General features: G+C 66.4%; 1 protein-coding gene across 1 annotated transcript in view; it reads left to right on the top strand.

Moving 5' to 3' along the window:
* Positions 1–26227, top strand: part of INTS1 (integrator complex subunit 1) — a 30003-nt gene extending 3776 nt beyond the window's left edge. The window contains exons 4-47 of the mRNA XM_073886285.1: positions 94–231; positions 498–657; positions 810–915; positions 1031–1217; positions 1322–1467; positions 1560–1701; positions 2387–2563; positions 3096–3204; positions 3812–3932; positions 4235–4312; positions 4976–5133; positions 5678–5774; positions 7832–7923; positions 8087–8147; positions 9336–9533; positions 9783–9912; positions 10223–10402; positions 10497–10646; positions 11030–11209; positions 11298–11402; positions 12379–12546; positions 12625–12736; positions 13764–13925; positions 14579–14725; positions 15112–15210; positions 15443–15567; positions 16498–16752; positions 17271–17430; positions 17725–17865; positions 18236–18407; positions 18485–18608; positions 19309–19439; positions 19935–20022; positions 20117–20343; positions 20429–20552; positions 21773–21906; positions 22327–22519; positions 23031–23158; positions 23456–23568; positions 24025–24138; positions 25082–25152; positions 25471–25562; positions 25669–25778; positions 25926–26227. Coding sequence (XP_073742386.1) covers positions 94–231; positions 498–657; positions 810–915; positions 1031–1217; positions 1322–1467; positions 1560–1701; positions 2387–2563; positions 3096–3204; positions 3812–3932; positions 4235–4312; positions 4976–5133; positions 5678–5774; positions 7832–7923; positions 8087–8147; positions 9336–9533; positions 9783–9912; positions 10223–10402; positions 10497–10646; positions 11030–11209; positions 11298–11402; positions 12379–12546; positions 12625–12736; positions 13764–13925; positions 14579–14725; positions 15112–15210; positions 15443–15567; positions 16498–16752; positions 17271–17430; positions 17725–17865; positions 18236–18407; positions 18485–18608; positions 19309–19439; positions 19935–20022; positions 20117–20343; positions 20429–20552; positions 21773–21906; positions 22327–22519; positions 23031–23158; positions 23456–23568; positions 24025–24138; positions 25082–25152; positions 25471–25562; positions 25669–25778; positions 25926–26041 — 6021 coding nt within the window. The 3' untranslated portion in view covers positions 26042–26227. The remainder of the gene's footprint in view (positions 1–93; positions 232–497; positions 658–809; positions 916–1030; positions 1218–1321; positions 1468–1559; positions 1702–2386; positions 2564–3095; positions 3205–3811; positions 3933–4234; positions 4313–4975; positions 5134–5677; positions 5775–7831; positions 7924–8086; positions 8148–9335; positions 9534–9782; positions 9913–10222; positions 10403–10496; positions 10647–11029; positions 11210–11297; positions 11403–12378; positions 12547–12624; positions 12737–13763; positions 13926–14578; positions 14726–15111; positions 15211–15442; positions 15568–16497; positions 16753–17270; positions 17431–17724; positions 17866–18235; positions 18408–18484; positions 18609–19308; positions 19440–19934; positions 20023–20116; positions 20344–20428; positions 20553–21772; positions 21907–22326; positions 22520–23030; positions 23159–23455; positions 23569–24024; positions 24139–25081; positions 25153–25470; positions 25563–25668; positions 25779–25925) is intronic.
* Positions 26228–27101: the final 874 nt, after the last annotated feature.

Consider the following 27101-nt stretch of genomic DNA (forward strand, 5'->3'; position numbering starts at 1 on the left):
CCCCGCGACCTCAGGCCACCTCCCCTGGCAGCTCGCTGGCTCTGCCCCGTGTGCAGGGCACCGCTTCCCCTGATGACGCACCGTCTCTCGCAGGCTCTGTGTAGCCTGCTGCGGCGGGATGCCTCCATCAACTTCAAGGCCAAGGGGAACAGCCTGGTGTCCGTGCTGGCCTGTAACCTACTCATGGCTGCGTACGAGGAGGATGAGAACTGGCCGGAAATCTTCGTCAAGGTGGGTCCACCTCTCCTGGGAGGCTCCCTGGCACCTCCGCGCTGCTTGGGGTGATGGGGGCAGAGCGCTGGACCCCGGGAGGAAAAGGAGGCCGACCTGAGTGTGCTCTCTCCGGAGGCTGCGTATCTGACGGCCCGGGCTGTCTGTCTCCTGCACTGGTCGCTGGGGAGGTCGTTTGGGGAAGCGCCTGTCTTGGGAGCAGCAGAGGGTGGACAGAAGCGAGCTGCCCGGCAGGGGCCAGGAGTGTGGACCTCTGTCACGTGCAGGTGTACATCGAAGACTCCCTGGGCGAGCGGATCTGGGTGGACAGCCCACACTGCAAGACCTTCGTGGACAACATCCAGACGGCGTTTAACACCAAGATGCCCCCCAAGACCATGCTTCTGCAGGGGGAGGTGGGGCGCAGCGGCGGGGATCTCAGTGCTGGTAAGAGACGCCGGGTGGCCGGGCTGGGGAGAGGACAAAGAGTCCGTGAGGGAGGGGCTGGGGTCGGCTCCCTCCACGGAGCCCACTGTGGGTGGGGGTGGGTGCTCGCAGGGCAGTTGGGGGGGTGTGTCCACGAGTGGCTCGGTCTGCAGGGAGCAGCCCTCACCCTTCCCTCACGGAGGAGGAGGACAGCCAGACAGAGCTCTTGATTGCCGAGGAGAAGCTCAGCCCCGAGCAGGAGGGCCAGCTCATGCCCAGGTAGGCACGCCGTGCAGCCCCCTGCCCGCGGGGCCCAGCGTGTGGCTGGAAGGCCGGCGGGGTGGGCCCGTGAGAAGAGCCAGCCCTCCTTCCTTCCTCCCCATCTCTGGCCTAGGTACGACGACCTCACGGAGAGCGTGGAGGAGTACGTCCTCGACATGCTCCGTGACCAGCTTAACCGGCGCCAGCCCATCGACAACGTCTCACGGAACCTCTTGCGGCTCCTCACCTCCACCTGTGGCTACAAGGAGGTGCGGCTGATGGCGGTGCAGAGGCTGGAGATGTGGCTGCAGAACCCCAAGGTGAGGGCCGGGAGGCGGGACTGTGCCCACGGGGGCCTCCTCCTGGGCTCTGCGGGTGCCGGGCCACGTGCGAGGCTGATGGGGTGCTGCCCGGACCCCTGTAGCTGACCAGGCCAGCCCAGGACCTGCTGATGTCCGTGTGCATGAACTGCAACACACACGGCGTTGAGGACATGGACGTCATCTCCCACCTGATCAAGATCCGCCTCAAGCCCAAGGTTCTCCTCAATCACTACATGCTGTGTGTGAGGTGCGGCCCGGGCAGGAGCGAGCGGGGCGGGAGGGTGGCGTGGTGGGTGGCTGCAGTCCGCACCAGTGCCCCTTGGCTCGCCTTGTGTCCAGGGAGCTGCTGAGCGCACACAAGGACAACCTGGGCACCACCATCAAGTTCGTGGTCTTCAACGAGCTCTCCAACGCCCGGAACCCCAACAACATGCAGATCCTCTACACGGTGCTGCAGCACAGCTCGGAGCTGGCGCCGAAGGTAGGGCGCTCTGGCGCCTGGTGGCCGTGTGTGTGTGCGCGGGAGAGCAGCGCCGCTCCCGACGGCGGGGGCTCCAGCTGGAGAGGAGGGCGTGGTGTCACCTGCACTGCCAGGCGTCTGGATGCAGCGGGTGGCGTGGTGCCGAGCTGCGTGGAGAAAGCCCTGGGAGGGGGCAGAGGGCCCGGCGAGCAGCACACGGTGGCTTCTGACTTCAGGTCGGGTCCAGAGTGGGTGCAGCCCTGCCAGGGGCGCCTTCCCCAGAGGCTACAGTTAGGCTCGTTCAGGAGCAGGCAGCACTGAGCCCCCAAAAAGGCACCTGTTTCCCAGCCAAGGCCTGTCCTGCCGTCCTGAGGGCTGGTCTTTCCCAACCCAAGCCGGCGTCTCTGGTGCGACCTTTGGGTCCCGGATTCCAGGTGCTCTTGAAGGGAGAGCCGAGGACGGCACCAGTGTTGTTACGGAAGCGAGCTAGGCTTTTAAACGGCTCGGACGCACACACAGCAGCGGGTGCACGTCGTGCTGCTTCTCGCTGCCACTCCGCTGTCACCTTGTCGCCCATCCCTGCCACCGGCCCAGGCAGGGGCGTCTTCCCGGAAGGGCCGAGGGAGGCCCTGACGGCAGGCCTGTGACAGGAGGGGAGCTGGCGGCGGTGGGGAGTGACCTCCCTGCGTGTCCTCTCTCCTCCCAGTTCCTGGCTATGGTGTTCCAGGACCTGCTGACCAATAAGGACGACTACCTGCGGGCCTCGCGGGCGCTACTGCGGGAGATCATCAAGCAGACCAAGCACGAGGTCAACTTCCAGGCCTTCTGCCTTGGGCTCATGCAGGAGCGCAAGGAGCCCCAGTACCTGGACATGGAGTTCAAGGTGCCACAGCCGGCCTGCCCCTCACCTCCCGCGCTCCGCGGCCTCTCCTGCCATCTGTGGGTGGCACCCCATGCGGCCGGCGGCCAGTCCCAGAGGGCGGCCTGGGGTCCATCCTGTGTGGGGCCTGAGGAGGGATCGCTGCATGCGGGCGGGCGACCTTCCGGCCGGCCTGGAGGTGGGATGGAGTTGGAGCCGGCGGGACCACAGGTCACAGGCGTGACCCCCAGGACACGAGCAGGGGGACGGGGGCACGCTGTGGAGGGTCTTGAGGGCCACGCGGCTGAGTCGGCGGATGGCCCCACGCTCTGGAGGGTGGTCTTGCCCAGCTTTGTCGGCTGAACCTTCTGCGGTCTGCCCCTTGCTGCCGACCTGCTCCCGGTCCCCAGCCCTCCTCCCGTGGGCCGTCTCCAGCCACGGTGCTCCCTGGGCGTCCTCCAGGGCCGGCTGCTTGTGGGCTGGGGGCCTGAGCCGGGCCTCGGGGGTGCAGGCCCCTGCCCCACACGAACCTGGCTGTGTGGGGCTGTGGTTGCAGGAGCGGTTTGTGGTGCACATCACGGACGTGCTGGCCGTGGCCATGATGCTGGGCATCACCGCCCAGGTGAAGGAGGCTGGCACCGCCTGGGACAAAGGAGAAAAGAAGAGTAAGGACCCGGGACAAACCCAACAACCACCCAGCTCCAGGGCAGGGGTGGGGGGCGTTCCCAAGGCTGCTGGCCATCCCCTGGGGGACCTGCCCGGGACATTCAGGGAGCTTCTGGAAGTTGCCGTTGCCTGTTCTCTGGGCCCAGGGCCTGCTGGCTGCTTCGGTCATCTGCCCACTGGGGGCCGTTTCGGGCTCATAGTCCCGCCTCCGAGGGCAGGAGGGCAGGAGGGCAGGAGGGCAGGAGGGCAGGGTGGGTGGGTCTTTCCGCTGCTTCGCCTCATCACGAAGCCTGCCGGGAGTCTGGCTACAGAGGCCTCTCAAGTGCCTTAACGAAGTCACGAAAAACTTAAGAAATGAAATCATTTGGAATTTGGGGATTTCGTTTAGGATCTCCCCAACCCACAGGAGGCTTACGCAGTTCCCTGAGCCTTCCTCCAGTTGCGTCAGTGTCCGTCTGTGTGTCCCTCCCGTAGCCCATAGGAGGCGCAGAGATGGATGCTTAGAGCGCCCTGTGATGCCCAGGTCCCTGTCCCTGCACCCACCTTGGCACCTGACCCTGGGAGGCTGCCGTGCAGGCCCACCATAACCCTGCGTGTCCTTTTCAGACCTCGAGGTGCTGCGGTCCTTCCAGAACCAGATTGCCGCAATCCAGCGGGATGCCGTGTGGTGGCTGCACACTGTTGTTCCCTCCATCAGCAAGCTCGCCCCCAAGGACTACGTGCACTGGTACGAGCCCGGTTTGCTCTGCTTCTATAGCAGCGCTTCCCTGTGCTCCGCCCACGGGAGCCTGCCGTGCCAGGTGTGGGAACCCGCTGGGCCCCGGCCTCTCAGCCAGAGATGTGCCCCGAGCCAGGGGACACGGGATCATCTCTGGGGTCCGGTGTGCCAGCCTTATGGGGGTTGCAGGAGGCTCCAGAAGACTCCCCGGGAGCCCCTGCTGGAGTGTGCAGCTTCTGCACCTGTGGGACCTAGTGGGATGGGGAGAGCCCCCCGGGCACCCGCACCGACAGCCCCTCTGCCCCCCACAGCCTGCACAAGGTGCTCTTCACCGAGCAGCCGGAGACCTACTACAAGTGGGACAACTGGCCCCCCGAGAGTGACCGCAAGTAAGCATGCCTGCCGCGTGCACAGGGGCGGTGTAGGGTCTGCTCCCGTGAGCACCACGGACACCAGGGCTCCCCCAAGCTCGCCCCCACCTCTGTCTGTTCTTCCTGATCGCCATCCCTGTGCCCTCCCTCGCCCCTCCCCCTGTCTTCGTGTGCGGTACCTGCTGTGTCCCTGCACTGCTGTCCACTCCCGGGGCTCCAGCCGGCCCGTGCCCACGGGACCCTCAAACTCACTGTTCCCTCTGTGCCTGCAGGCAGCCACACGCACGCGACCTTCCTCCCCGGGTCAGTGTTGTGGCCCTGCCTCCTGAGCGTTCTCGAGTGGCTCCCAGCTGTTTTCACCTTTGGGTCCCTGGTGCCCAATCCGGCTTGCGGGGCTCCTACCCTCCCGTGCTCTCTGCCCCTCCTTGTGTTGGCGGTTTCAGAGGTCGTGGCCGGCGGCCGGTGTGTCTGCCCCTGGGGGTCACGCACCTTCTTGCATTCTTCCCTGGCATGGCCAGGCCTCATCCACGGAGGCCTCAGGAGCAAGAGAGCATGGGAGCGGGATGGCTGCCCTCCTCCCTGTCCCGTCGAGACTCGGAGCTGGGGCTTCTCCCGCACCGGGGGTGGGGAGGGCACGTGCAGCCCCGCATCGAGCCCAGCCTCTACCTGCTCTGCCCGCAGTTTCTTCCTCCGCCTCTGCTCGGAGGTGCCCATCCTGGAGGACACACTGATGCGCATCCTGGTCATCGGGCTGTCCCGGGAGCTCCCTCTGGGCCCCGCAGATGCCATGGAGCTCGCCGACCACCTGGTGAAACGAGCTGCGGCCGTACAGGCAGATGGTGAGGGTCCCTCCAGACTTTGTCCGGGCAACCCCCCGTAATGGCCTCCCCCAGCTGGGCTCCGCTGCCCTTACCCCTGCAGATGCCCTCCGGGCGCCTGCGTGCGTGCCCTCGGGCTGCTCTGGTGGGTCTGCTCCGTCCTGCAGCCCCTGCTCGCTGGACCAAACTGGTCTCTGGAATCGGGGATAGGGCAGGAGGTGCGCATCTCTGGCGGTGATTCTGGAGCTCGCCCTGGGGTTTGCGCACGTTCTCCGTGTGATGCACCGTGGCAGGTGCTAGGTCTGCCCCCTCTAAAGGGCCGCTCTGGCAGTCCTGAGGACGGCACTCACGCCAAGGTAGCGACTCATCTCTGGCCGCTGCTGGGCCAGCGTCTGCGCCCCCGCCCTGCTCGGGCCGCCCGTGTCCGTCCCCCCGTGCCCCTCAGCTGCTGGAGAGCAAGGCCCCATCTGCCTGCCGTCCTTCCACATCCCGAACCCTGTGCCTCGGGGCCCCCTGGCGCATGTGAACGGGCTTCTGGAAGCTCCGTGTGGCTCTCGGGTTTCAGATGTGGAAGTGCTGAAGGTGGAGAGGATCCAGCTGATCGACGCGGTCCTGAACCTGTGCACCTACCACCACCCGGAGAACATCCAGCTCCCCCCCGGGTAAGGCGCTCCTTGCCTTCTTACACCCATTCCCTCCACGTGGCTTGCCGGCCGCGGTGCCCTGCGCTGGGCGCAGATGCCTGTGAGGCTGGACGTGGGGTGGGGGGGTTACAGGGTTAACTGAGGCACTGCCAACTTCCTCATAGCAGGGCCCACCGCGCCCTCACCACGCCCGTGTCTCCTGCGCTCACCGTCCTGGCGGGTGTGTGGAGATGTCGCGCTGTGGCCCCCACGGGCACCTCTCTGAGCACCGACGGCGCTGTTCAGCCACGTGTCTGTCTTGTCAGGAGAGATGTCTGTCCCAGTTCTTTGAGCCTTCTTAAATTGGGTGGTGTGGATTTTTGTTGCTGGGTTTTGGGAGTTCTTTACAGATTCTGGGTCTAGACCCCGAACAGGTTGTGATTTGCACGTGTTTTTCATGTCCTGCGGCTTGTCATCCCTGGCTCTTGATCACGCCCTCTGAGCCTTTGAGAGACAAATGCTTTAGTTCCTGGAAAGTCCGGCTCCTCTGGTTTCTTCCCGTTTCTCGTCCTCTTGTGTCATTTCTAAAGAACTACTGCCTCATCCGAGATCGTGAAGAGGTACTTCTGCGTTTTACGGTTTCAGCTCTGGAACTTAGGCCTTTGATCCCCCGAGCTAGTTTTGTGGGTGGAGGGAGAAGCTGGGTCCAGGTTCACTCTGCTGCAGGTGGATGAGCCGTTGCCCCAGCGCTGTTTGCTGACCGCGCACGCGTGGTTGTCTGGGGCCCTCTGCTCTGTTCCATGCGGGGATGCACTGACGACGTGACCCCGTGGGCCACTGTGCTGCTGCGTGGCTCTGGTGGCCGACCCGGGGCCATGGAGCTCTCTCATGTATTCTCCTAAGCACTTGAGAGTTTTAGCTCGTGAGGTCCGACTTCATTCTCCTTCACGTGGCCGTGGGCCCAGCACTGTGCGTTGAAGGCTGTTCCCTGTTCCCTCTCCCGTTGCAGGTTTTGTCACCCTGGTCGGTGATCAGGTGACGATGATGTGTGGGTTTTCTTCTGGGCTCTCAGTTCTGTCTGTTGGTCTGTGTGTCTGTCTCACGTCCGTACCACTGTCTTCACACCTGTGGGTGGTGCTGAGTTCCGTAATTGGGAAGTAGCGGTCTTCCAGCTTTGTTCTTCAAGACTGTTTTGCGTTTCCACATGAATTTTTGGGTCAGCTTCTGGAGAATTTTTAGAGAAAAGCCCCGTGGACTTTTGATGGGTATCGCTCCACAGATGAGTTTGGGGAGTGTGGCCACGGTCACAATATTAAGGCTCTGGTTTCCATTCCTTTAGGTCTTTTGTTTCTTTCAACATCGTCCCGTAGCTTCTCGTGGGTTAGTCTCACGCGTTCTGTGTTACATTTGTACCCAAGTATCTTTTTCTTTCTGCTGCTATTTTTCGTGCCCAGGATCCGCTTCGTTGCCCGTTGCCTTCGTTGCCCTTTTGGGTTGTTAGTGCGTGCTCTGCTTCCCGACCTGCACTCTCTCACGTGGCAGCCCATTTGCTCATCTCTCCAAGTTGGCTTCTCAGATCTCCTTTGTTCTTTGCAACAGCGGTGTTCTGTTTCATCCTCTGGAATGTCCCATCACCTGAAAGAAATGCGCTTTAACCATAAGTGCGTCATAAACGTGGTTCTTAAAATCATGGTGGCAGTGGTACATTTTGGGCGGGTGGATAGAGGGCTGTTTCTGGCTTTCTGGGGAGAGAATAAAAGGAACACTGAGGTTTCACGTCGTGACCACCCTCGTTCCCACTTTGTAGACGGCAGGCCCGGGTCAGCCGGCTCAGGGACCTGGGTGGCGAGTCCCGGTGCTGGGCTCTGGGCAGCATAGCGGTGCCCACAGTGCCCTTCCTGGGGACGCCGATGTTGCTGGACGACCAGATCCGGGGGTTGTGGAGGCCCAGGTGTCCACATTTCGATCTTTGAAGTAGTCCCCTCGTTGGTCCATCACCAAATCGTCTCTGGGCCATTCCACCTGATCAGGACTCATTCCCGTCACTGCCTCGCACCCCCGAGGCCGAGCCACGCCCTAGTGTCCTTGCATTTCAGGTACCAGCCTCCGAACCTGGCCATCTCCACCCTCTACTGGAAGGCGTGGCCCCTCCTGCTGGTGGTCGCAGCGTTCAACCCCGAGAATATCGGTGCGCCTCCCCCCGACAGCTCGTGGTCATCTGTGCTGCGTGCTGCTCTTACATCCGGTCGGGGCATCTTGCTTATTGGGACCCAGAGTGGAGCCTGGCCAGGGACTGGGCGGGGCGGGAGTTCTGTATTCTGGCCGCCACCTACTGTCTCCTTGCTCCCTAGGCCTGGCTGCCTGGGAGGAGTACCCCACGCTGAAGATGCTCATGGAAATGGTGATGACCAAGTAAGTGAGCACACGTACTGCTGGGAGCAGGGCCCCCGAGGGCAGGCCCCGTCCGTGGACGCTGGGGATCAGAGTAGACCCAGAGCCCCCAACTCGCTCCAAAGCATCTCCTGCCGCGTAGCCACCCGGGGTTCGCTTTCTCGTAGTGAGAGAGAAGACCCAGCCCAGTCCGGCTGGGTCTGCCGCATGTTAATGCCCTCTCCTGCGGGTGAGGACGGAGTGGGATTGAGGTGGGGTCGTGGGGGCAGGTCAGCGGACGGCGGGTGGCACTTGAGTGAGGGGGTGTGGCCGGGTGGAGCTGCACAGAGACGAGGCACTGGGCGGACTGAGTGCAAACGTGAACGCTGCCTGGGGTCCATGCGGGGGGCGCCGTGCTACGCGGTGGGCATGGGTACCTGACACCTGGGCTGGGTGACTGCACCCTGATGTCCACCACGCATGTTCCTGAGGAGCCGAGCCAGTGGCCAGTGTGCGTGTGACGCGCTCCCTGCCAGTCGTCGGAGTGGGAGCTGGGTCTATCTGCCAGCACGTTCCCGAGGGACAGCGAGGGTGACCACGCAGAAAGCCGTGGTTGAGATGGAGCAGGGCCTGAGGCCGTGGCACGCGCATACGCATGTGTGTGCCTGTGAGGCCGTGCTGGGCGGGAACTGGCCGTGTGTCTGCACAGGCGTGTGTGAGGGGAAGCTGGAGCCACAGCTGCTCCCATTGGACCCGTGGCTGATGCAGTGGGCTGGCGTTGGGGCCCGGAGGATGGGTCTGACACAAAGTGGCCATGAGCGGTGGTGGGTTTGCTCTCCGAGCCCGTGACAGCTGGGTGGCTTGGCGGAGCAGCTGGTCTGCTTGCGGATGCCCTATGGGCCAGGACACCTGCCTGTTGCAAGGGGCTTCTGGCCCAGGGAGCCCTGGGTGAGCAGGCATCCAGGATTCTGGTGCCCACTGGGCCTGACTCTGGAGGTGGCTAGTGCGCTGTCTTGTGGAGGGAGAGCGGCTTGCCGGGCACAGGGGCTTCCTCCCAGGGCCCCGACCTGGCAGCACTGCTGATGGCCCAGCCAGGTCCCCTGGAGCGCTTGGCGGCTGAGGCTGTGCACGGGGCTTTAGTTGTGACCCTCCTGGACCCCGTGCACTGCTGTCTGGTGGCTGCACGCCTCAGATGGGCACAAAAGCACGTTCCTCCTGTTCGGTCCCCAGCAACTACTCGTACCCGCCGTGCACCCTGACAGACGAGGAGACCCGGACAGAGATGATTAATCGGGAGCTGCAGACCTCCCAGCGGGAAAAGCAGGAGATCCTGGCGTTCGAGGGGCATCTGGCGGCGGCTTCCACCAAGCAGACCATCACCGAGAGTAGCAGCCTTCTCCTGTCCCAGCTCACCAGCCTGGACCCTCAGTATGTTCTGCCCATGTCCCGGGGCCAAGCCTGAGTGGGCAGTGGCAGGGTGGGGGGGCGAGGCCCCTGGGACTCTCCGCGGAGCTGGGTGCACTCAGCAACCGGGGAGGCAGAGGGGCTGCCGGGCCTTTGTGGGGGGCTGCCTCAGGTGGGACACAGGCAGTCTCCCTGCCGTCACCTGCTGCTGTTACTCGGGGACTCTGTGCACATGTGGCTTCCTAACACGCTTGTGTCCTTTGGGACCTTCAGAGGACCCCCTCGGAGGCCTCCCCCTCACATCCTGGACCAAGTGAAAGGCCTCAACCAGTCCCTGCGTCTCGGGCATCTGCTGTGCCGGAGCCGAAGCCCCGATTTTCTCCTCAACATTATCCAGAGGCAGGCCAGTTCCCGGCGGCTCCAGGGGCTGGGGGGTCGGGGGCCTGGCAGAGGCGTCTGCGGGGGGTGAGGGGGCAGGGGCCTGGCCGAGGCGTCCACAGGCTCTGGCCTTAAGTGAGACCGTGGCCAGGAGAGGGTACCCCGCGACACAGGGCCACTGAGGACAGGCTCCTTGGCTGTAGCCAACTGTCAGCAGGCGAGTGGTGGCCCTGACCTGTTGCCGCGGGAGCGTGGGGTGGCGGGCGGACGGGTCGCGGCAGGGGACGTGGCAGGTTCCCGCTGGGAGGGGCTGAATGTGCGTGTCGCCGGCCCAGGCCTCCTCGCAGTCCATGCCCTGGCTGGCCGACCTGGTGCAGTCGAGCGAGGGCTCCCTGGACGTGCTGCCCGTGCAGTGCCTGTGCGAGTTCCTGCTGCACGACGCGGCCGACGACGCCACCTCCGGGGAGGAGGAGGAGGAGGGCGAGAGCAAAGAGCAGAAGGCCAAGAAGCGGCAGGTTGGTGTCCTCGCCGCCCGCCCCAGGCCCACCGGGGTGCCGTGTCCTCGCTCCCCCACCCCAGGCCCACCGGGGGTCTCCCTCGCCCCTGCAGAGGCAGCAGAAGCAGCGGCAGCTGCTGGGCCGCCTGCAGGACCTGTTGCTGGGCCCCAAGGCCGACGAGCAGACCACGTGCGAGGTGCTGGACTACTTCCTGCGGCGCCTCGGCTCCTCCCAGGTGGCCTCCAGGGTGCTGGCCATGAAGGTGAGGCCCGTTTGTCCCCCCGCGCCCTCGCCCCCCGGCACGGGCCTCCCTCGTACCTCACGCAGGCATGTATTCCCCTGCGCTCTTTCCAGCTGGTTCCGGGGGCTGAAGGGGTGGCAGGGGTGCTGTCTGGGAGAGCCAGACCCCGAGAGGGACTCGGCGGCCTCGTAACCGGTCTTGCCCGGTCCTCCGTGGTGCTGGGCGATTTGAAACCGGCTCACGCTCCCTCTGTGTTGCGTCGGCTCAAGTATCTGTGACAGGTCGCGGTGTCCTCGTTGGCTGGGCAGCGCCCATCTTCCCGGGGCTGTGAGCCCACGTGCCTGTCCCCTGAGACCCCCGTGGGGGCTCGGGCCGAGACGCGGCACGGGAATGTCTGCCTGCAGGGCCTGTCCCTGGTGCTGTCGGAGGGCAGCGTGCGGGATGGGGAGGAGAAGGAGCCCCCGATGGAGGAGGACCCGGGGGACCCAGAGGCGCTGCGCGGCTACCAGTGGCTGCTGCGGGACCTGCCCCGGCTGCCTCTGTTCGACAGCGTCCGGCCCACCACCGCCCTGGCGCTGCAGCAGGTGGGGCACTGCAGACGGCTCGGGGGGTGCGGGGGGGGGGGGGGCGCCCTGGCCTGCAGGTAGAGCTCACATGGCCCTCTGTGCCCAGGCTATCCACATGGAGACTGACCCGCAGACCGTCAGCGCCTACCTGGTGTACCTGTCCCAGCACACACCTGTGGAGGAGCAGGGCCAGCACAGTGACCTGGCACTGGTGAGGGGGCGGGGCTGGGCAGGGCCGGCAGGGCAGCCCCTTGGGCTGGGGGCTGGGGGCCGGGGCTGCATGTGCCCCCGCTCACTCCCCTGGGACCTTCTGCCCACAATCAGTGTCAAGGGCACCAGGGTCCAGCCGTGCTTGGTGTGGGCGTAGCCGTTGGGGTCACCGAGGCCTGGCCGGCTTTGTCGCCATCTTTGGGTGATGGTGCCTGGGCTGTGAGGTGGAGTGTGGCCACCCCTGGGCCCGCTGTCTCAGGGTGGGGAGGGTGGGGAGCCGGGCCAACCCCGGTGTGTGCTGGCAGGTCTCCAGGTGGCCGTTACTCAGGGTGGGCGGTGGGGCCCCGGGCGCGGCCGCTTCCTCCTCACCGGCCCTCCTGGTCGGCTTTCTTGTGGCCCTGCTGTCCTGTCTGCGCGTTCTGGCCCTGACCTCACGCGGCTCCTGTGGGCCCTGGGCTTTGTGGGATGCAGGCAGCTAGAGGCCCCTGGAGGTGGTGTTCTTTCTGCGTGTGGGTTCCTTGCTGGGGGGCTTGGTGGGAACGACAGCCCAGGCCTTGACGCCTCGCCCGAGTCTGCTCTGGCGGCCAGCTTGGGGACGGCCCGTGGCCCGTGTGCCCAGCACTGTGGCTGCGGGTTTCAGGTCAGTACATGTGTGGCTGTGGGCTTTTCTCTTTGGGTCTTGAGGAGGGCGAGCTCCTGTTGCTCACGGGGCCAGGTGGGTGTCCCCCCGCCTTCAGGGCGTCTGTGTCACTTCTCGCCCTGCCATGCCCAGCCTGCTTGGTGGTCTGCATCCCCGTGTGTGCACAAGGGCGCCCCCTCCGTTGTCGGCGCTCCCACCACGCGCCGCTGGGTCTCGGTGACCCTGGCCGTGGCCATGTGAGCTCACATGATGCGGCCTCGTGGTGGGCTGCTGCTGGCTGTCGGCCTGGCGTGGGCCGGCAGGGGAGGCCCTCTGACGGCGTGCTCACTGCCCCCAGGACGTGGCCCGGCTGGTCGTGGAGCGCTCCACCATCATGTCCCACCTGTTCTCGAAGCGCTCCTGCAGCGCGGAGTCGGACGCCGTGCTCGTCGCTCTGCTCTCTATTTTCTCTCGCTACGTGAGGCGCATGCGCAAGAGCAAGGAGGGGGAGGAGGTGTACAGCTGGGTGAGTCTGGCGGCCGCTCCCCGGGTCGGGCCCCCGGCACCCTGGCACAGCCCAGCCACCCTCCTCCTTCCCGTGCAGTCGGAGTCCCAGGACCAGGTCTTCCTTCGCTGGACCAGCGGGGAGACGGCCACCATGCACATTCTGGTGGTCCACGCCATGGTCATCCTCCTGACACTGGGGCCACCCCGTGGTGAGTGGCCTGTGGGTGCGCGAGGGGCAGTCCCGGGGTCCGTGCCCACAGTCTGTCTTCACACTGCGTGAGCTCCAGCTCCCCGGGGGTGGGGGCCGGGGGGGAGCCCACAGAGCGGGAAGAACGCCTGCGCCCACCGGCAGGTTGAGCAGGTCCCCGCAGGGTGGCGGCGGGATCCTTTCCCCGCCTGTCCTCGAGAGGGCGTGGTGGGAGAGATCTCGGGAGCTGTGGAGCTCCTCAGGTTGACAAGCCTGCGGTCTCCAGCACCTCCGCGCTGCCCTGGCCCGCAGTGGATGGCGTCAGGAGCCGATGCCTTGCTGCGTCGGCTTCTCTTGGCGCTGCCAGTCGAGCCGGTGAAACTCTGGGTCTCTGGAGGTAGAAGTGTCGGTGGGGCTGCCTGCTGAGCAGTCCCCAAGCCCCAGAGCTGTGAGCCCCAGCTCCTCTGCACGGGCGCTCCACTTGCTGGCCGTGAGCTGTGTCCCTCTGGGTGGCTGCGCCCTCTCCGGCCCGGCAGCCTTCCCTCCAGCCCTGCCTGGCTGGCCGCCCGGTGGTCTGCCGCGTCCTCGTGTCTGCGAGGGGAAGGCGGGGCCCCTCGCTGGGATAGGTGCCGTGGGGGCGCCGCTGGGAAGGAAGAGGGTGTTCCCCCTCAGAAGGATGGGCGTTCACAAGCCCCGGGCGATGAGGGGAGGCTGGCCTCGCGTCAGCCCTGGGCAGTCTCCGGAGCTCGGGAACAGGACGGGAGCTAGTTCAGCTGAGCCCGGGGACAGTGCTGGCCCGTGTCAGTCCCCCGAGGCGGACTGGCCAGCTTCTGAGTACCCGTGTGCCCTCCGCTGGAATCGTGGGGTTAGATAGCTCACAGGTTTCCTCTCCTGTTCCCACGAAGCTTCCGTTGGCCTTACACAGTAAGGAGACGCGGTCTTCCAGCCTTGGCTCTCGGTCCCTCGCGGGGCCGGGAGCTTCTCACTGTGGGGGTTGGGGTCGCCTCGTTGAGCTGTCCTGCCGCTTACCACAACTGTCTGTCCCGAAGCTGGTGACGGCGAGTTCCAGGCTCTGCTGGATATCTGGTTCCCGGAGAAGCAGCCTCTGCCCACGGCCTTCCTAGTGGACACGTCCGAGGAGGCGCTGCTGCTGCCCGACTGGCTGAAGCTGCGCATGATCCGCTCGGAAGTCCCTCGTCTGGTAGACGCCGGTACGGGGCTGGGCTGGACTCACGCCTCCCGATGAGCTGGGCGTTCCCACCATGGCACGTGGGAGAGGACGGCTCGGCAGCCTTGTAGGCTCCAGGGCGTCTGTCCTCCAGCAGGTGCTCTTGGGGCCCTCGCTGCGCCCAGTGCTGTGCTGGGCTTTGGGGCGAGCACCACGCTGCACTGCCCCTGCCCACCGACCCCTCACAGTCAGGCGGGAGCCGAGGGGCCCTACGGGAGCGAGCGGTACCAGAGGACAGAGTTTCGAGGGGAGAGGGAGGGGCCGGGTCCTCTGTGCTGGTCCTGGAAGGATGGAGTGGGAGCAGGGTGGCCTGCCTGAGGAGGAGCACTGTTCCCACAGTGGCCAGTGTGGTGTCCGGTCGGGTAGCACCTGGGCAGGTGCAGGGCAGCCTGGGAGGCAGTTTGGTGCACGGTGGGGTTAGTTCGGGGGAGGGCACACTCTAAGGAGCTGGACTCCTTGTAAGCCATAGGGAGCTAGCGATGATTCTGGGGGAGCTCAGGGGCGAGAGGGAAGGAGCAGCCTCAGGGAGTGGGGTGGGGGAGCTGGCTATGAGCCAAGCAGTGATGGTGAGCCTGCTGGGGCAGGGAGGGGCCCGGGGCCCTGAGCGAGGGGTGACCGAGTGAGCGTCACTCTCAGCCCTGCAGGACCTGGAGCCCCAGCAGCTGCTGCTCTTTGTGCAGTCGTTTGGCATCCCCGTGTCCAGCATGAGCAAACTCCTCCAGTACCTGGACCAGGCGGTAGCCCATGACCCCCAGACCCTGGAGCAGAACATTATGGACAAGAGTAAGACGCGGGGTCCTCACGTCCTCTGCAGACCCCGACCGAGTGCCTCGGGCCCAGCACGAGCAACAGGGATGGTCTGGGGGCAGGGGCACCGAGGGCGGGCACCCCGGCAGGATGTCAAGCCTGGAACGCTCAGGAGAGGCCGGGCTGCCCTGTCCCAGCGCGTCCCCAGCATCCGTATGCGCTCTGGGGTTTGAGGATGAAGGAGCCACAGGGGTGTGCTCAGCACGACCTGGTCCTTTGCTAAAAGATCCTGTAGTTCAGGTTGTGAAACTCTGTGCTGGGGTGTTCCGGGGGCGGTGTTCCCAGCACAGATTTCTGTGGGGGTGGGGAGGCTCTCGCTCCTTCGGGGCTCGGGTGTTTAACCGCTGGCTGCTGGCTCGCAGATTACATGGCTCACCTGGTTGAAGTTCAGCACGAGAGAGGAGCGTCTGGAGGCCAGACCTTCCATTCCTTGCTCACGGCCTCCCTGCCCCCGCGGCGAGGTACTGGCCCGTCCCCCCGCCTCACAGCTCAGCCCACGGCACCGTGGGGCCTCCCCAGGCCCCGGGGCACACAGTCATCACCGGCCAGCATCCGGCTTCCTGTGTAAAGGCCCTGCTCCTTGTGGACCCCAGCAGGCCCGAGTGAGGGTGGGGGTGCCTGGGAGGTGCCGTCCCCCGCTGGAAGCTGGCCAGGAAGAGTTATCAGCTGAAGCCTCTTCCCCTTTCTCTGCAGACAGCGCAGAGGTGCCCAAACCCAAAAGCAGCCCGGAGCAGCCTTCGGGCCAGGGCCGGACCCGGGCTGTGACCCAGGTGCGGGAGCTTGCCCCCGAGGACGACCTGGCCAGCATGCTCCTGCAGGTATTGACGTGGCTGCCTGGAACAGTCTCTCCAGAAGTGGGGTGCCGGGCCCAGACGGGTAGGGGCTTCACCCCGGAACTCCACATCCACATAGGGGGTTGCTCTGGAGCGAGTGGCCCGGCCAGAGCAGGGCGACCGCAGATGAGCTGCTTAACCTGCCGCGTGCCTCGCTGCGCTCACCCGGGACGGCGGCTGTAACAGAGCCCCTGCAGCTGGGCTGTCCACTGTGTTCCGCTCTGAGGGCAGTGCCCGCAGGCGCCAGGCCTCTATGGGACTGGCCCAGTTGGCACAAGCCGTCGGCCGCAAGCAGAGTCCTGACTTGCTCTGCCGACGAGGGTGCTGCTCCCGCTAGAGCGGACGGTCCCCGACCTTCAGCCTGTCCGGAGTCGTGCGTTTAGAACAGTCATATGAGTGCTCGCTCCCGTGCTTCCACCTCTCGTCGACGCGCGTGCTCACGTGCAGCCCGCAGCCCGGGGTCCTCCGTGTGGGTGCTCACCTCCTCACCCAGTGACGTTCGCTGCCGAGCGCATGTCTCTCCCTGCTCTTGCACCTGCACGCTCGCTTTCTCTCGAGTGGGTTTCTCTGGAGTCCCAGGGCCGTGCTTGGGAGGGGCCCTGCCCTTACCCTCCAGCTGCAGTCTGTGCGCACCCTCTGGGGTCGGGGTCCTGCTCCGGAGGGGCCGACATTTGCAGGGCGGTGGGCTTGCCTGCAGTCTCACCCAAGTGGGGCTTCCCGTGCAGGCCCCCGTCAGGAGTCCTGGGCACCCACTCTGTGCCTCCTTGGGGCATCCGGCAGGGATGGGGGGCTGCCGGCGGCACCCTGGCACAGTCTGGCCAACCAAGCGTAAGCAGTCGTGGTGCGAGCGCCGGGCGCAGTGGGCCCACCTCTGCCGAGCACGTCCTCCTGACGCTGCCCTTTACTCTGCTGCAGATCTTCCCGCTGAGCCCAGGCCCGCGGTGGCAGAGCTCCAGCGCCCGCCCTGCTGCCCTCGCGCTGCAGCAGGCCTTGGGCCAGGAGCTGGCCCGCGTCCGTCAGGGGAGCCCCGAGGTGACAGGCGTCACTGTGCGCCTCCTGCAGGCCATCGCCACCCTGCTCAACTCCCCGCACAGCGGGGCCCTGGTGATGTCCATGCACCGGAGCCACTTCCTCGCCTGCCCTCTGATGCGCCAGCTGTGCCAGTACCAGGTGGGTGCGTGCGTGGCAGAGCCCGGGGTCCGCGGGGGGCCACGCAGGGGGGGCCGCTGCGCATCTTCCAGGGCCTCGCGTCCACCCACAGCCGTCCCAGGCTCCGCCAAGCATCCTAGCTCTGTCCGTCTGTGGGCCTTGGTGTGTGGCGTCTCAGGGACGGAGGAAACAGGCCCCTATGGAGCTGGGTGCGGAGACCCCACCTTTGTTTACTGCAGCTTTCCAGTGAACAGGAGGCGGCACTGGGGATCGCTCCCAGCCCACGCGTGCGCCGCGGACTTTGTAGTTTTGCCATATCTGCTTCTCTGTGAACGCGTGAACCTGTCGATGTTTGTGTCTGTGTGTGTACGTGGGGTGTCTTCTTTCCGAGCTGCACGACGGTGGGTCCTCGATAGCCGTGGGGTTTGAAAGGATCCGTCCGAGGCCCTGGCGCACCCGGGCAGCGCGATGGCCAGAGACTCTCTGCTGGCCCCGCCCTGGTCCCGACGCCTGTGCTGAGCTGCGGGTCATCCCCACAGCGCTGTGTGCCCCAGGACACTGGCTTCTCGTCACTCTTCCTCAAAGTGCTCATGCAGACGCTACAGTGGCTGGACGGCCCCGCTGGGGAGGGGGGGCCCCTGCAGGCCCAGCTCAAGCTGTTCGCCGCCCAGTACTCAGCGCGCCACAGGATCAGCGACGGTGAGGGCCGGCCGACTCCTGGGGAGTAGGCCCGCCGGCTTGCTGCCACTCCCCCAGCGGCAGTGGGGGGGGAGCGTTAGCCTCGTTATTACAGGGGTGTCAGCCCTTGGGCTCTGTGGGCCCCGGATGGGCATCAGTGTGGACGTGGCCGAGGGTTGGAAAGCTAGGGCTTTGGGGAGCAAAGTAGGATCCCTGGTGGGAAGTGCGTGAGGCCTGGGGGCTCCCGGCACAGGGCAGGCCACAGGAGTGGGGACAGAGGGCTGTCCCCTGGCTTACACACATGCTTCCCTGCAGTGCGGAGCGGGCTCCTGCGCCTAGCCGAGGCCCTGGCGTTCCGAGGGGACTTAGAGGTGGTCAGCTCCACCGTCCGGGCTGTGGTCACCACCCTCAAGTCAGGGGAGAAGTGTGGCGTGGAGCCCGAGCTTGTCGGCAAAGGTACCTCAGGGCCGGGCACTGTGAGGACCCCCCAGCTTGGCTGCAGAGCGCAGAGGTCTGTCTCCCAGGTGCCCCCAAAATGGGGCCTGTGGAGAGGCGTGGCAGTCAGCCAGGAAGGCCCCACCCCCAGCAACGTAGCCCTGGCCTGGGCTCTGCTGTTGGGGTTTTGTGCGTGTGCGGTGAGCCCACCCCGGGGATAGACTGAGGCCGAGCCACAGCTCACCACTGGCCGCCCTGGCCTGGGCACACAGGGGCATTGCTGGCCTTGGGGGGCCCAGGGGCTGTCTGTTCTGGAGTCTGGAGGTTTGGGGCCTGCCTGCCTGCCTGCGCCCCGCGCTGGAGTGACGTGGAGCCTGCTGTTTCCCTGCAGTCCTTCAGGGTCTGATTGAGGTGGGGTCCCCTCACCTGGAGGAGCTGCTGGCTGCGCTCTTGGCCCCTGCCCCCACGTCCCCGACCTTGCGGCCCGTCACCGTGGTGAGCTCCCTGCTGCTGCAGGAGAAGGAGCCCCCGGCCCCAGGGGAGCCGGAAGCCGACGGCTGCAGGTAAGCTGGCGGGGCCGCGGCCAGTCTGGGAGCGGCCCTGGCTGGCCGTTCCTGAGCCCTCCCTGCTTTCCCTGCAGCCCGGAGGCCGTACAGCTGGGACCCTGCTCGGGGCTGCTTGTCGACTGGCTGGAGATGCTAGACCCCGAGGTGGTCAGCAGCTGCCCTGACCTGCAGCAGAGGCTGCTCTTCTCCCGGAGCAAGGTGGGCTGTGCTCCCCTCCGAGGACCGATGGCCAGCACTGACCTGGGGTGGTGGATGCCGCAGTCCCGCGGCAGCCCTTGCCTGGACAGTCTCTTTGTGTTGGTTTCGGCAGAAGCCCGGGCCCGACTCTCACTGGCCCGGAGGGGTGTCTTGTCCCCAGTGACCAGTCACTGCAGCGGCCGGATCTGGTTGCTCGGGCAGGCGGGGAGGAGGGGGACCAGCACTTTGCGGCCCAGGGTCTCCTGCAGGGACGAGAGGCACCGTGGAGAGTGGAGACTGGCACCCCGCTGGGGATGGGTCCCCCGAGGAGCCTGTGGGGCCCTGTGGGGAGGGACTGGGCGTCTCAGAGACCCCCGATCACCTTCCAGTGTCCCCAGGTCTCCCAAGGTGCTTCCATGGCCGGTGGCCTTTGGACAAGACTCGGGGGGTTCAGGGAGCAGGAGTTGGGGATTTGGGTTTGTTGGTCATCTTTGTTCGCGTGCACTTGCTGTCTCCGAGGAGCTGGTTCGGGTTAGCACACGCTGCATCTACAGCGCGCCCCAGCTGGGCCCCCACGTGGTCCAGGGGCTGCCAGGGCTGCCTTCCAGGCAGGAGCTCTGGGTCTTTCTGGAAACATCCCTCTCCCTCTGTTTTCCAGTGGCTCGAGGCTAGGTGGCCAATCAGCGTAGCAGGGACCATCCCCAGTGTTCTTCCTCCCCAGGGCAAAGGTCATCCCGGCCCTCAGGTGCCATCTTTCCGACCCTACCTGCTGGCCCTCCTCACTCACCAGTCCAGCTGGTCCACGCTGCACCAGTGTATCCGCATCCTGCTGGGCAAGAACCGGGAGCAGAGGTGAGCACCCCTCCCCGCACCCTGCCAGGCGGTTGGCGGCAGCATCGAGGGGCCCTCTGGGCATCTGACCCAGCGTTCCTCTCACTGGCGCCCTGGGAGGGATTCCTGCAGTGGCTGTCACCACCGTGGGGATACAGACCCCCCTGGTCCAAGTGAGCCTGCTCTGGGCAACCACCAGGGCAGACGGCCCACTCCTCGATGGCGTCTGTGGCTCTTGTCCACGCTGAATGCAGGGGAGTCGAATGCCCCCTCTGTGTGGCCAGCAGGCCCGGAGGGTGAGCGGGGCCAGTGTTGGTTTTGCTGGTGTGAGGTGGGGACGCCAGGCGGGGCGGGGCAGCGCGGCCCACGTTCTCAAACAGCTGACCTGGGCCGCTCCTAGAGAGCTGATGGGGTAGTGGCGTCTGTGGCCTGAACCTGGCGTCACCGCGGTTTGTCCTACGCTTTGTTCTTCTCATCCCGCCTGGAAACTGAGGCAAAGCTCCCCCGTCCTTGCAGGTTTGACCCTTCAGCCTCTCTGGACTTCCTCTGGGCCTGCATCCACGTTCCACGGATCTGGCAGGGAAGGGACCAGCGCACCCCTCAGGCAGGTGTTGGGGCACAGCGCCCGGCAGGGTGGGGTGCGGCGTGCGTGGGCCCGGTCGGCCTGCCCTGGTGCTGACTCTCGGTGCTGGTTGCAGAAGCGGCGGGAGGAGTTGGTGCTGCGGGTCCAGGCGGCAGAGCTCATCGGCCTGGTAGAGCTGATCCTGGCGGAGGCGGAGGCCAGGAGCCAGGACGGGGACGCCGCCGCCTGCAGCCTCCTCCAGGCCCGGCTGCCCTTGCTGCTCAGCTGCTGCCGTGGACACGACGAGAGCGTCAGGAAGGTGACGGCGCACCTGACAGGCTGCATGCAGCAGTGGGGCGACAGGTGAGACTCCCCCCTCACCCGCGGGCCCCAGGCCGCCGCCCGCGGGAGCCCGTCCACCCAGCAGCCCCGACCCCGTGTCTTGCAGCGTGCTGGGCAGGCGCTGCCGGGACCTGCTGGTGCAGCTCTACCTGCAGTGGCCGGAGCTGCGGGTGCCCGTGCCTGAGGCCCTGCTGCACAGTGGAGGTGCCACGGGCAGCAGTACCTGCAAGGTGAGCAGCAGGTGGGGGCGGCCCTGACGAGAGGGTGCTTGCCACCACCCCCGCCCTTTACTCCTGGGGTGCAAGCCCAAACCAGGTCCTGGAGAAACGCAGTTCCTCAGCTGTGAGAACCAAAAAGAACACACGAGCGGTGCTGGCGCGTCTGGGCGGCCGTCCTCCTCGGCGCCGGGGGACAGAGCGCACCTCGCCCCCGTCTGTCGCGCCTCCTGGAGGGCCCTGAAGCGGTCTTTTCTCCTTCGAGCAGCCCCTCGGCTGTGGAGCGGAGCAGAGGGGCCGGCCGCCTGCACCCCCGGTTCTCCTTCGTAAGGCGCTGTGGACGCACAGCCTGTTGCCCGGTGGCGGGCATCTGACCCAGTGTCCCCCTGGGCTTGTCCCTCACGCGTCCGTCAGCCCGGGGCGTCCCCGCGCACTCCCCCGCCCCTCCCAGGCGAGCACCCCGGAGCTTGGGCTGCGGGAGCGTTCTGTCTGGGCAGTAGTGGCACGTGGGCCTCGCCGGCCATCTTCTGCTCAGCGTGGTCCCGAGGCCCGGCTGGGCTGTGGGGTGTCGCACCGTGCGGCCCCACCAGCCTGCTTCCCGCCCCCTGGCGGTGGGCCCTGGGGCCGTCAGACTGTGCAGCCGCGTGCTCGTGCACAGGTCTGCATGGCATCTGCCCTCCCTGCCCTTGGGCGCATACAGAGAGCGTGCGCAAGGGAGGGTGTGCACGCGCCTGATGGGCCTTGCGCACCCACTTCTGAGGTCCGGCCTCGAGTAGCATGTGCTACTTTTTCAGTACAATGCCGGGAAGTACTATTTTTTCATGACCACGTTGCCTTGTGTTTTTTTACGCATATCGTTTTGCACAGTTGAGGTCACACTTCGTACACCACGTCGGTTTCACGTGTGAATCCACGTAGTGATCTGGCGTTCAGTGAGAGCGTTTGTCTGGTGTAGGGGCTGACTTCCAGTACCGTCTGTGCGGTTGTCTGGGGGCTTTGGCTTTGGCCTGTTTGACGTGCACCCAGAAAGCACCGGGCCCGGGGTGGGGGTGGGGGCGACAGCTTTCTCTGGTCACCCCGTGGCCATGCCAGGTCTTCAGGGAACCTGGGGCGCCCTGCCCCCACTGAGCCCTGTCGGGGGCCCTTCCACGGTGGGCTCGGCCCCGTGTGGGGCAGGCATGTGAGACGCCAGGGCTGTGGGCGGTCCCTGGCCCTCACTGCCCCCATCCCCTCAGCTGGACGGCCTCATCCACCGCTTCATCACCCTCCTCGCGGACACCAGCGACTCCCGGTCGTCGGAGAACAGAGTGGCCGACGCTAACATGGCCTGCCGCAAGCTGGCTGTGGCCCACCCCATCCTGCTGCTCAGGTACGGGCGCCCCAGCCGGCCCTTCCCACCCCAAGCCCAGCAGGCCCTCCGGTGGTTCCTCACGTCCTGCTGGCTCTCAGGTGCTTGTTCAAGAGCGGGGTCTGCGTCTAATAAAAGCTGTGGTGTGGACTGCAGGGCACAGTTCTGGCTGTCGGCTTCTTCCTGACGGAGCCAGAGCTGGGCCCAGGGAGAGCCCTGGAGGGTGGGTCAGGAGAAACACCACCTCGTAGACCCAACACCGGGTGGGACGGACAGGGTGGCCGGGCCGCAGGTGGACATGTCTGCGAGCCCTAGGCTGCGTGGGGAGGCCGGGATGTGCCTGTGTGTCTCGTGTCCCCGAGCGTGGGTTTCCTGTGGGGCCTGGCAGGGGTGCTGGAGTCTCTGGGGTAGCGGACCATGAGCGCTCTCCGTTGTCCTCAGGCACCTGCCCATGATCGCTGCGCTCCTTCACGGCCGCACCCACCTCAACTTCCAGGAGTTCCGGCAGCAGAACCACCTGACCTTCTTCCTGCACGTGCTGGGGGTCCTGGAGCTGCTGCAGCCTCAGGTGTTCCAGAACGAGCACCAGGGGGCGCTGTGGGACTGTCTGCGCTCCTTCGTCCGCCTGCTGCTGGTGCGTCCGCCTCCCCGTCTGCCGGGGCAGTGGGGACGCTCCCCAGGCCTGTGAGCCCCTGTCCCTCCTCTGCCCGCAGTCACCTCCTGAGGCCCCCGCCACTCCTGCCCCCTTCAGCTCCCCGGCCCGGGCCCGACCTGGCTCCGGGGGCGCCTGCATCAAGGGCCAGCCAGGCCGCCTATCCAGTGGCTTCTGCCACCCGCCCTGGGGACCAGCTCCCCGCTTGTCATGTGCCCGGGGAAGGCCCGTGTTCTTCGGGGGGCCGTCTGGGAGCCACCACTGGGCTCAGTGCTGCCTTCCCCACGGCCAACTGCTGTTGCACTTTGTCATGCTTGTTAGACACCTGCCGGGCCGCACTGGCGGCTCACGAACGGCAAGGCCCGTTTAAACACGGGGCCCAGCGGCCAGCAGATGGCATTGCTGGCCTCCGCGGTCCGTCCTGAGACCCGGGCAAGTGTGGTGGGCAGGGCGGGGGCGCTCCGGCTGTGAACGTACGGCTTCCGCTTTGCAGAGCTACAGGAAGTCTTCCCGCCACCTGGCGCCCTTCATCCACAAGTTCGTGCACTTCACCCACAAGTACGTGACCTGCAACGCCCCGGCGGCCGTGTCCTTCCTGCAGAAACACGCGGATGCGCTGCAGTGAGTGTGTGTGTGTATGTGTGCACACGTGTCCGGCCCGCACAGGCTCCATCTGGCGAGGGTCCAGCCGCAGGGCTGCAGGGAGGCACGTCCATGCTCGGGTCAGGGGCTCCCGAGGTGGGGGTGCCTGCAGTGCCCGAGCCCAGGGTGGTGGGGGCTCGGGCCGCGGGGCTGCATCTGTGCAACGCTGTTCTGAACACGCTTCCCAAAGCTCTGGCCTCCTCCCCCGCCCGCCTGCCTCCCCGCCCTGCCTGCCGTCTGCGGTGTCTTCCTCACGGAGAACCTGTGCTCCCCCAGCGACCTGTCCTTCGACAGCAGTGATCTGGTGATGCTCAAGTCCCTCCTTGCAGGGCTGAGCCTTCCCAGCAGGGATGGTAGAGCTGACCGGGGCCTGGACGAGGAGGGCGACGGTGAGTGGGACCCATGGGGCTTCTGCCGGGAAGGGGCTGCAGGCCTGGCAGCCCCCGGGGCCATCCCGGTGTCCCTGTGGCGTGTCCGGGCCACAGCAGGGCTGGCGCTGCTCCTGCCGTGAGGTCACGCTCAGTGAGGCGGGGGAGAGGCTCAGGGGGAAGAGTGCTCTCTCCCAGGCAGGTCCCAGCGGGCTCATGGTTCCTGCACATTTGTTGAGTGCCCACTGTGTCCCAGGCATCGTGCTCAGGCCTGGGGCAGTGGCCGCATCTTCTGGACTCGTGGGGTTCTGGGGGCTGCTTGGCAGGGATGGCCCTTGCTTACAGGCGGTTTCTGGACCCTGGGTGTTGGGTGCTGGCCGGCCGCTCCCCCGCCTCCCCCTCCCCAGCGGAGCTCCTGCAGGCCCTGGGCGGGTGGTGCTGTCTCCTGTCTGACAGCACTGACTTCCTGGCTTCCAGATGAGAACTCGGCTGGTTCCCTGCCCCTGGTCAGTGTCTCCCTGTTCACGCCCCTGACGGCAGCAGAAATGGCTCCCTACATGAAGAGGCTTTCCCGGGGCCAGACTGTTGAGGGTGAGCTTGGGAGCCTGGCTCCTGCCGGCCAGAAGACAGCAGGGTCCCTACCAGGTTGCAGGAGGAGCAGGGCTGTCTCCTCATGGTCGGGGGGCAGAGAAGGCCTTAGGGGGAAGATGCAGGGGCTCAAGGCGGGCTACTCTGCTGGTGGTCTCACTGGGCAGCAGGCTGCAGACAGCAGGAGATCGGGGAACCCGGGGGCCGAGGGGCACCTGCAGAAGGGAAGCCTGACCACGGGCTGGTAGGGGGAGGGCCCGCAGTGTGCAGGAGAACAGAGGGCAGGGCCGCTGCATGAATATGGGCTGTTGGGCGCACCGTAGTGCTGGCGGCCCCCAGAAGTGGGCGTGCGCTTAGGGGTCAGTGTCTCTATGCAGAGAGGAGCACCAGGAGCCGGGTGCTGCCTGGCAGGAGGAGTGGCTCCGGGAGGCCAGGGACACGCAGCTGGGCAAGGTGGTTCCAGCACAGATCGCTGGCCTCCTCAGACCTGCCAGACAAGGGTCTGGGGGGCCTGCACCTCTGAAAGCCTCCCGGTCAACCAGCGACTATTTGGGGTTGCTGGCCTGGTGGGACTGGGAAGCCAGCCCAAATCCCGGTGCTTTTCATCCTGAGGTGCTGGGGACTCCTGGGCTTACCCAGCATTCAAGTGGCGTGGAAGTTTCCGGAGGGCACTGGCACCAGCATTCTGATGGGCCACACTGCAGCCGGAGCACCGGGGGTCCCGCTGCTGTGGAGCCTGTGCAGAGGCGAGACCGGGTCCCTGGGGAGCCTCGCTCTGCCCCTGCCTGGCAGGCGGGGTGAGGACCGGTGCGGCCTGGGGGTCCTGCCACAGCACAGGCTCTGGAGCTTGCCCCCTCCTGCCTCTGGGTTGCTTGGGGACAGAGGGGTCTGGCCGTGAGTCCAGCAGCTGTGACGTGGCCCTCACTTGCCCCTCTGCCTGTCTTAGACGTGCTGGAAGTTCTGAGCGACATAGACGAGATGTCTCGGCGGAGACCTGAGATCCTGGGTTTTTTCTCGGTGAGCGAGCTGGGGGTCAGGGGAGCCCTCAGCCTTCTGGTAGGAAGCGTGCCGGGCTGGGGGGACGGGGCACCCCGCGTCTGGACCTGGCCTTGCCCCGGGTGCTCACAGTTGAGCCGGGAGCCCACCCCTGCTCTGGGCTGGAGCCTGCGGACCACCAGTGCTTCCAGCCCCAGGTCCTGAGGCCGTGGCGGTGGGGGTGGGGCGTGGGGAGCGGGGTCCCCTGCCGACTCTCTGCTGTTGCTGTCGGGAGGCCTGGGGGCTGAGGGGCTGAGCTCCTGACAGGAGGGGAGCCCCGGTAACACCCCCACCCCGCAGACCAGCCTGCAGCGGCTGATGAGCTCTGCTGAGGAACCCTGCCGCAACCTGGCCTTCGGCCTGGCCCTGCGCTCCATCCAGAACAACCCCAGGTGAGCCCAGCGTCCCCACTGTGGACCCCGGCCCTGTCCCGGCCCTGCCTGCTGAGAGCCCAGCCGTGGCGCTCCAGGGTGCCCACCTGAGTATGCGCCTTCTCAGCTTTGCAGCGGACTTCTTGCCCACGTTCATGTGCTGCCTGGGCAGCCGGGACTTCGAGGTGGTACAGACGGCCCTCAGGAACCTGCCCGAGTACACCCTCCTCTGCCAAGGTGAGCCCCAGCCTGTCCCGCCCAGGGTGCCCAGTGCCCCTGAGGCCTTCGCTCCCCGAGGCCTGGCTCTCAGGGGTGCCCAGACGCCTTGCTTCCGGGAGCCACCTGCTCATCGGGGCCCGGACGTGTCCATCCCGTGTCATACAGAGCACGCGGCGGTGTTGCTGCACCGGGCCTTCCTGGTGGGCGTGTACGGGCAGATGGACACCAGCGTCCAGATCTCCGAGGCCCTGAGGATCCTGCACATGGAAGCGGTGATGTGAGCCAGCCTGGCAGCCTCCCTCCGCTGGCCTCCTGCTGGTCTCCTCTGGGGCGAGGAGGGCTCTGAGCCGCCGCAGCAGTGCCCACGGCCCGTGGCTCCCTGCCTGCACAATGACGGGAGCAGACGCTGATGTCCCTGCGAGCCACGGCAAGGGGCTGGTTGAAATGAAACGTTCTGAATTCCCCGAGTGCTGGCTGCCTGGTGTTCACCTCCCTCGAGTCGCCTGGGGATTGGGCAGGGCCCGGGAGGGGGAGCCCGTCTGCTGGCCCGGCCCGGCCCTCAGCCCCTGCTCCCTGCTGTCGCGCTGGTCCCCTCTCTGCTCCCACTCTCTGCCGGCCAGGAGAGGGAGGTGACAGCCTCTGGGCACCTGGGTTGGGCAGGGCTTGCTGGGGGGCTCCCGCAGACCCAACTCCCGCCCCACCCCAGAAGGGGCCACAGGCCCAGAACCCTTGGCTGTGGGCAGCCGTGCAGAAGCCGGCTGAACCGCGCCCTAACCCTAGACGGTCCTACCCACAAGAGGGGGGCACCCCAGTGAAGCTGCAGTGCTGGGGTGGGAGCCCTGCCTGAGAATTTGACCTGGGGGCATGGGGCGGGGGGGAGGGGGACAGTACCCCATGAGGTCGGCCCCTCCCACGGAGCCCCAGGGCCCCCTCCGCCTTAGCGCCTCACCCCCCACCCCGCCGCGCTCCCAGCAGCCCCGGTGTTGCCCCACCTTACCCTCCTACCGCCTCGGGCTCCGGCTCCGCCCCCAGCAAGCTCCCCTGCCCGCTTCTGCTCAGCGGGGCCACCAGGGGGCGCTGTAGCTAAAAAAAAAAAAAAAAAAAAAAACTTGGCCCGAAGCCCCTGGGCCTCGGCGGGGAGGCGGGATGGTGTGGGCTGGGGCTCAGCCTCAGCCTCTGGGGGAGACTGGCCCTTGGGCGTGGTGAGAGTTGCCTGCACGCCAGGCCGGCCCGTGCTCCTTCCCCTCGCTCCAGAGGGCCCTGCGCCCCGGCCTGGCCTGGCCTCAGCATGGGGACGGCCGCGGTGCCCCTCCCTGTGTGGAGCAGGCTGGTGTTCGTTCT

The sequence above is a fragment of the Callorhinus ursinus genome, unplaced genomic scaffold (genome assembly GCF_003265705.2).
Source record: "Callorhinus ursinus isolate GAN/ISIS: 27379988/994484 unplaced genomic scaffold, GSC_fseal_2.0 scaffold70, whole genome shotgun sequence".
Lineage (NCBI taxonomy): Eukaryota > Metazoa > Chordata > Mammalia > Carnivora > Otariidae > Callorhinus > Callorhinus ursinus.